This window comes from Asparagus officinalis, chromosome 1, assembly GCF_001876935.1.
Source record: "Asparagus officinalis chromosome 1, Aspof.V1, whole genome shotgun sequence".
In the NCBI taxonomy this organism is placed as follows: Eukaryota; Viridiplantae; Streptophyta; class Magnoliopsida; order Asparagales; family Asparagaceae; genus Asparagus; species Asparagus officinalis.
This window is the reverse complement of record NC_033794.1, coordinates 24,877,388-24,886,345: the sequence shown is the minus strand read 5'-3', so window position 1 is coordinate 24,886,345 and position 8,958 is coordinate 24,877,388. Positions and strand designations below refer to the sequence as shown.

Here is an 8,958-nt window from a genome sequence, read left to right as displayed (position 1 = left end):
AGCAAATACTCAAATAATTAACTCGAGAAATAGAATCAACAAATGAGTTGACAAGAAAAGAAAAAAAAAGTCAACATATATTTAGCAAGACAAACCCAAACACGAGCTTGCTCATTTAGTCAAAAAAAAAAAGGAAAATGGAAAACTGGCAATCTTACATTTTAGTGCCCTGTCAGAACATATAACGAATGAGGAAAAAGCAAAAGAAAATCGCAAAAACTCTAAAATGGCTAATATTACCCATGCTAAAACCCTTCGTACATGATAACATTCAAATGAATCCAAGGCACATCATTTCTAATAACTGATGTTTAAAATACATGCAGCAGTATCAGATGCAAAAATCATACATTTATACAGACTGAAGGATAAGGGCAATTCATACGGTCAGCGTATTCAATCCGTAGCCATAAATACTAAAAAGCAGTGAGGGCTTCCTTTATTCCAAAAGGGAACTTCAAGGATATGCAGCAACCTCCTCTTTCGATCCTCACATGTTACCTAACTAGTAAATAAAAAAAATTTAAAAAAAAAATTAAAAAAAGAGGTCATGAAAAGAGAACAGATTTAAGGGTCTTGAGGTTCAGATTCAGACTGGTTGTTGGTGACGATACGATTCATAATCTCCGAGATCTTCAAAATAGCATTCTGGACCTGCCCATCATCATCAACATCATCAGCTTCTGTGTTCCTTGACCATGGAGATGACTTTAATCCCAAGCGGTATTCATTTGTTCCCTTCTTCACCTTTCTAACGGTCGATAAAGCTTTTTCTAGGTCCGCCTGTCTCAATGCTCTAGGTATCTACAACGTGCAGCAAAAAACAACCATATTCATTTTATTAGCATGAATGCACCAGTTATAGTTAACGGGACAGAGAAAATCGAGGTAGACCTAAACAAACTCTTTGAAGCAATTAAGAAGAATATGTAATACTTTACTTAACAAAGGAGATGTACATACTTAACAAAGGAAGAATAAGATTCATGCAGCTAACCGTGAAAATTTCAAAACATAAGTTCTATTATCCTCTATTTATATTGTTGTGTAAGTTTTATTTCTTTTGGTACGGAATAAAATGCATGTTCATAATGCACATGATAAAAAAATATATATTTATTTAATTTGATTCGTATCGTAAGAATAACATAATATAAACATACATTTTAAGGTGAAACAAAAGATCATGAATACTTGTAGTATTTTTCATCTAATCCTTAAATTCAACCCAATGCAATCTGAAAAAAATTGAAATTTAAATCTACCATATGTTGAATAAGTCAATTTTATTTATTTAAAATTTAAGTCTATTTAATACATTTTATTGTTATTAATTAAAAAGACCATTGAGTATAAACAAAGATTTGTAATGGTGCATTTTTCAAAAATTTATTGTCACTCTTTAAAACATCATAGATCTCAAAAAATCATCATGTCTTTATTTTCTCTTTCTTTTTCTAGTACTTTCTAAAACATGACATGATGATGTCCTAAAGGTTACTAATTAAAGATCTTTTACCTTGTATATTATAATAATAAAAGATATAAATATGAAAGATAAGGTACTTTTAAAAAAGGATATAAACAAATATAATAAGAACAGCCATTAGAGTTTCAATATGGTCTAATGTGAACATTATCGAAAATATATCTAAATACTTTCCTAAAAATAATTAAATATAATAATCTGAAGATCATATATGAAAAAGACTCTTATTAGGGACATTATCTGGGGAAAAATATGTCGTCACTCAAATTGAAATATATGTAATTGCCAGCTTTGAATAAGGTAAGATAAAATATCAAACATATTAAATGAACAAATATCATAAAAAAGACCTTACAAAAATTGATGAAACCTTAGGGTATTAAAGTGACCTTTTATACAATAATTAGAATAATTATCTTTTAATATATGTTGTACGTGCAATAATGCTAGTTCTTTCCTAATTTACCTTTAGTTATGCTGAATGTTAAACAAATATAGAGACATGAGTAACTGAAGCTTCTAGAACTCGAGTACTCATGAACAGGGGAAGCTTTTAAAGCCCTAGCTGAACTCTGAAAAGCAAACAATAATGAGACTATAAGAGTCCTATGTGTGTGTGTGTGTGTGTGTGTGTGTGTGTGTCTCATGAATCCTTACTTGGGTTGTCTTCCCATTCTTTTCCTCCTCCAATAACTCTCTGACAGGAAAATAGGCTGCTTGTTTGCAGAGTTCAAAAATATCTGAACCAGTAAAACCTTCACACAACCGGGCTATATGATCATAATCTATGTCCTCTTCTATTCTCTCCCCCTTCAAGATCACCTTCAGTATCTTAGCTCTCTCGCCCCTGTCGGGTATGCCAATTTCAAAAGCCTGAGGAAAGCGCCTAAGTATTGCCTCATCTAGTTCTGATGGTCGGTTTGTAGCAGCCAAAACCATAACACGTGCATTTTCTGCAACAACAACAATATATAAGTACTCTGCTACATGATAATCTATTTAGATCAAATAAGTATATGACTTTGCACAAGTGAGACATAAGAAAAATTAAGAACAGTAAGTCATAGGGAAAAACATCAGTTATTATTTCTGATATGATATCATGTGAAACTACATCAATTGCATGTCGAAAATTGGAACTCTTTTTCTCGCCGGATATCATATAATTGGTTTTGAAGTGAATTGGAAGTCATTACTAGTTTGCTGGATTCACAAACGTTGTCACCTGTATAAAACTTATAAACAAAGTCAGTTGCTGGAGGGGGGGAAATAGCACCGCATCAATGTATTGCAGTCTTTGCGAGCTTTCATTTTGAGCCAAAAAGACTAGATATTAAATTAGCCATTAACTAAATACTTCTTTATTCAACCTTATTATTTTGGTCTCCCTCCCTCCCTCCCTCTCTCTCTCTCTCACAAAGTACTTGAGTTTGCTTTAACAACATGCCTATACGAATGAGTCACCCACCAAACCTTTTACCCAAAATTTATCTTGTAGGTCATAATTCGAAGCAGAATAATTAAGTTACCTGGGGAGCACAATATTCTAGGGGACAACCAAATAGCAACGATTAATTCAACATGCTCGGGCTTGCCCACGCCCTAAAGAGTTTTTATGGCCATAACAGTAACTCAGTCAGCCCACATCCTTTAAAACGTGTCTGTGTGTGAAACGATTGAATATTTCAATTACGTCTCTCCTCCATGCGGATGACACACATGCATATGTGACTTTTGAAACATGTACAGTAGCTTAATGATGTGCATATGTTCATTCATGACCAATTTGTTTCATTATACATGTCACAATACAACACTTAGTTCAACGTGTTTGTGCTTGCCCAGGCCCTAACGATTTTCCAGGGCCAATAACAGTAAGTCCACATTCTTTAAAACATGTGTGCGTGTGTGATGAGTCAATATTTCAATTATGTCTCTCCTCCACACATGCACGCATGTGACTTGAAACATGCACAGTAGCTTTATGATGCGCATATGTTCATTCATGAATCATGATCATGTTACATGTCAGAGTATGAGATGCACCACTCATTTATCATTATATTACAAAAAATAATTAAATGTCCATAAACATGTTAATTTTAAAAATTTCTACTCCCTTGTTCTTTTGATTGAAGGTGTATTTTATGTTCCAGCAATTATACAAATAGAATAGAAGTTATAAAAGCTTACAATGATTTTATTTATGTTTCATGGCAATGTTACATAAAGCACTAGACGCCGCTAGACACCAACTAGGCAGAGCATAGAAGGATTTCTTTTATTGTTTAACTGGAGGTGGAGGAGATTTTGCTGAAGGTTGGAGGAGTGGAGGAGGTGGAGCAGGTGTATGGAGTCAGTGGAGAAGGCCAGGGAAGTTGGAAGATATGAAGGCGACAACAGAGGAATCTAAACCACAACCTATGCAAAAAAATATGAAGGCGACAGCAGAGGAAATCAAACCACAACCTAAGCTTTACAGTCCGCATAACCGCCTATGCTCCCCTAGGTTCTTCCAAGACCTTCCCATAGGTTCTCCCAAGACCGTTTGCTTAGGCCTAGGCGGAAGCCTAGGCAGGTGCCTATACGGATTTTTAAAACTAGGTTTCATGTGGTGGGAAATCATCATAAGTGCTGTGAGCTATCCACAGGCAAGTGGGAACAACCAACCATGCTTGTGTCCACAGCATAAAATCTAGAAGGGAAATAAGAGCTAGAATAAGCCTAATTCTTGGGCCTACTCAATTTTCTTCCATATGAGGCCACATATCAGTTTAAAGAGATGTCACTGGTTCATTAGTTGGCATGCATGTACAGCTAATTTCAGCAAGGAAAATTTGTATTGAATGAACCTCATATGAAAAAAGGTATTGCTACAAATACAATGTAACATTCAGGATAAACACATTATTATTTTTCTTTTTTGTGCACTGAAAATAGCCAAATACTAATCCTGTAACACGGGTATAATGGGTTCCAACTTAGGAAGATACCGAATTAGTAAAAAGAGCATTACACACTAAAACCCCAACGATTGAAATATGACTAGATTTCCTAAATAGGTCGACTGCATCATAAAAATGAATAAATACAAGAACAAATGTTCCAGATACTCACGATCTGTAGTGAAACCATCCCACAGAGACATAAATTCAGTTTTCATGTTAGTCATGGCTTCATGATCCGTATTACGGCGCTGTCCTAAGAAACTGTCAACCTCATCAATAAAAATGATAGCAGGCTGGAGCTTATAGGCCAGAGTGAAGACAGCAGCCACTGCACAAGTTCAACAAAGAGACACTGAGCACAGGATTATAGAAGAATAAGACAAAAAATGTATTTACCAGGAAAACCAACAGAGATGTGAACAAGAAAAAGAAAATTCAAGTCTACAACAACGTCACATCAAATCAGCACAGAAAACATACTCATTGAAAATGTATTTTTCCAATTGTTAAGATGACATGACCTGACTGAATAGTTCAAAATGCAGAAGAATCAAAATTAACCTGGTGAAATACTTCCGCACCACAAAATTTCTAAGTTTATCTTACTAGTTACTACTCGCAACTGTGCATTATGAAGTCTGAATTCCTAGAATCCTAGTAAAAAATTTCTCCAAAAATGTGTTCTTTTAACATTTATAATGTTATGTCTTGAGAATAACTGTGCATATCAAACTTTTGAAGGCTTCTTCCAAATATCTGTATGAGAGTAGTAGTTCCTACCTGATTCTGAAGATGTATGCTTTTAACAGAAGAAAATCAAATAGAGTTGTGTAATTTCCATCTGCCTGCCTCATCTTATTTCATACTTATTGAACTTCAGGAGTTGAAAAATTGAATCCAATAGGATCAAGTGATATAATATTTCTGAGTTTATGTAGACCTCACTAGTCACCACAGTATAACCTTAAATTACACACATGTAGAATATTTCCGGTTATATCCTCATAGCAACAGAAGAATGAAGAGAAGTGTAGATACTGGATCCTTCTATATTTATATATGAACTCAACAACATCACAAACCAACATACATAGTACTAACCTATTATGATAAATTGACATAATGGACCATTTCAGACTTTGTAGAATCTTCCATTATTTATCTAAGTCCTGCCTGATACTGTTCCAGAATTATTCATCTGATATTGTTTATCACCGCTCAACTGCGTTTGACCCCTAATCTCCTATGCTTAAGTTAAGAAAAGCAGTTCAACGTACCAGCAGAATCTAAACTATTAGCTTAAATATCTTATAACATCTAAACTCTATACAGTCTATCTATTTCCCTCTCTTTAATAGTTAAGTACATACAAAAGGGTACAAAGAATATATACATCATGAAGAAATATAATCAGAGCTCCAAGAATATGGAACTCCACAACTCACAACTCCTTATAACTGTTTTGTGTGTTTATTTTTTTGATTTTTGATTTTTTGATTTTTTTTGCTTTTGGGGGGGGGGGGGGGGNGAAAAAGGGAACTCAACAGATATGATAGAACGATTCATGAAGTAACAGATTCCGGGCGATACTGGAGCCTACACATTTGAATTAAGTAGACGATATTTCTGGATCACATTCAGGATTATATGGGACTAAAGTTCATGGTTACCCACGAGAATATAACACATATTCTTCCACCTGGTACTTGTTTGTAATTTCATATGCTCGTCGCTATATCGAATAGGATCTAATGTGTCATGCCCAACAAACAACTACTTTCTAATTCTAGTTGTATGAAACGTCAACTCTTACCATGACTAGCATAGATATCATAACTTTAGGATTTGAGCATCTCCTTATTGTAATTAACTTACCCAGCTTTTGAGCATCTCCAAACCATTTACTCATCAAATTAGATACCCTCACATTAATAAAAACCGCTCCAGACTCTTTAGCTATAGCCTTTGCTAGCATTGTTTTTCCAGTTCCTGGAGGCCCATATAACAAAACTCCCTTTTGTGGACTAAGAAGCTTTCCATGTGCGAATAATTCAGGTCGCCTCAGAGGAAGAATGACCAGTTCAAATAATGCTTGTTTAATTTTGTCCAGACCTCCAATAGACTCAAACTCAACATCAATATGATCGGGATTTATGACATCACAAGCTATTACATCCTGTAAAATAAGCAAAAAAGATGTCAGAACAAGTAATGAAAACAATATAGGCGCAAATTTATACATAAGAGTTACAAAAGACAAACAATGCAAAATTTAAAAAGAAAACTATTACAAGACACAACACAAATGACAGAGAACAGAAATATATACCGCCTTCATGTAATGTACACAATAAACATATCGGATCTCCAGCAGCACATTGCATGAATCTATATAACTTCATGAATGATCACTACAGGGTTTTTTGTAAGGTCATACATGATACTGTGATTCAGGAAGTTAAGTTTTAGATGACAAGTCGCATAGCTTTCCATGGATCTGTTGATCAAAAGGCTTTAGGGATTAGTTCCGACATTGGTTGCTACTCTAATTGATAGGACATGTTGTAAAACTCGAATAATTAGTAGGGCAAGATAAAAGTAAGCCAGACAGCTTAAGTAGAATCATGTAAAGAAGATATACCACATACAATGCTCTGAGATTACTATTAGGGTTTTCACTCATCATCAATTCTCTAGGAATTTAATAGAGCAACTAAAATTGCACACTATTAGGGTTTACACTCATCATCAAGACTCTAAGAATTTAATACAGTAACTAAAATTGCAGCTTTACCCACAACCTAAGCTTGCCCAGTCAATAGACTGGATATGACATCTATATCCTGCACATAGATAACCTCATCCAGTTTCTACAGCCATTTCCACGGATTCACTGCACAAACTTTCTAAATTTACGCAAATCAGTGAGAATTAATCGAAAAAAGAAGGATTTTTCTTGGTTTATTCAAACAATTCATCCTAAAACAGCAAAGAATCTAAACCTAACCAATTCTTTAAAAAAAACCCAAACGAAGCAATTGATGAGATTGAGTCGATTAAAACCTCGTATTGATTGGTTTGAATAAGCGGTCGACCTAGTCTCTTGGCGATCTCCTTCTTCTGCTCCAGCGCCTTCTTCGACGCCGCTCGATTAGGGTCCAGCTGCCGGAGTCCGGCGAAGAGAACGAGGCAGCTCAGCGCAGCGCTCGCCGCGTACAGGACAAGCTCCTGCAAGAACCTCGTCTCTCCCATAGCTAACCCTCTTTTTTTCCTTGATATTTTTTTTCGTTTTTGGGATTTCCCCGCTTTTTTGGGGGGTTTTTTTTAATGCGTTTCCTTTGATAGTTTCTGGCTTGCCCCCGACGAAGGAACGAGACGATATATGGGGAAAACGTAGACGTCAACGGATTCGTCGTCGGCCCAATTGGACTGGGCTCAGACTTTGCAAGTTGTAAGGGCCAGCAAGATTAATCAGGCTTCGGCCTGGTTGCATTGAACAATTGGACCATATTTATCAGACTCATTTTCACTTCGGTAATTTTTAATTTTAATGCCTCCAACTTTAGTTTAACCTGATAGTTTGACACACCAAAGTTTTTGAATCTCATTTCACTTTAATACTTCTATCGCGGTCTCTTTACATTTTCTGATAAAATTATATCACGTGCTTGGTTAATTTAGGTCAATCTTGCCCGTCTCAGGAAATATTATCTTCCCTACGTATGGTGAGTATTATTTTCAGCATGACGTGCTCTTGTTCTAGTTGAATTTTCTCTATTATAGACATAAGGCAGGGAGAATTATTTTTCATCAAAGGCGTATACTTGACCAAAAGGTATCGTGCGCGTGCGCATAGCACGTGACAAAGTATATATATATATATATATATATATATAATATAAATATGGGAAAAGTGAAACTAAGTGACACCCTATGGCTCCCACCTAAGACGCGGTCTAAAAAATCACATCATTCCTTAAAATATTTTTACGATCCGCTCCGTTGAACTCTGATCTATCACTTCTTTAAACTCAAACACACTAAGTTTTGGAGGTGAACCCGTCATGTTTTTTGACCTTTCATCACTCGCCGCAATTTTTAACGTTTCGAAATGAACAGAACTTTTTGGGAACCGACTCAACGAATGTTCAAAACACGAGGGTTTACCCCAAATAGTGTGTTGGAGTTAAGAACGTATAGATCAACGTTCAAACGGGAGCGGATCGTAGAAAAATATTAGGAAAAGGATGTGATTTTAGGGCGTCCTTTAGGTGGAGCCCTATGGGTGTTCACCGTTAGATTCAAACTTTTCCCATGATATATATATGAATATAATATATATATTTATGATTTTTATTTGCTTTATATATATTTAAATATTTTTTAATATTTCTCTCCTTTTAATTAATATAACAATCTATCACAAGTTAACGATTCAATGTGCGTGTAAATTTGTTGTTCGTACGCAATACTCTTGTGTGAATATGTGTTTTTCAATGGGTAGTTTTTTTTTTATTCTAA

General features: G+C 35.2%; 1 protein-coding gene across 3 annotated transcripts; it reads right to left on the bottom strand.

The window, feature by feature from the left end:
- On the bottom strand, window positions 271-7,804 carry LOC109821615 (ATPase family AAA domain-containing protein 1-like). Of its 3 annotated transcripts, none has more exons than XM_020387802.1 (6): window positions 7,501-7,804; window positions 6,313-6,613; window positions 4,607-4,765; window positions 2,147-2,442; window positions 596-804; window positions 271-501 (listed from the first exon to the last, which is right to left on the bottom strand). In XM_020387802.1, exons 1-6 carry the CDS (start codon window positions 7,687-7,689, stop codon window positions 498-500), a joined length of 1,158 nt encoding a protein of 385 aa, XP_020243391.1. In that variant the 5' UTR covers window positions 7,690-7,804; the 3' UTR covers window positions 271-497. The 3 variants fall into 3 exon arrangements, with proteins under 3 accessions (XP_020243391.1, XP_020243387.1, XP_020243382.1); XM_020387798.1 differs by having other exon boundaries at window positions 271-505; window positions 7,501-7,803; XM_020387793.1 differs by having other exon boundaries at window positions 271-804; window positions 7,501-7,803.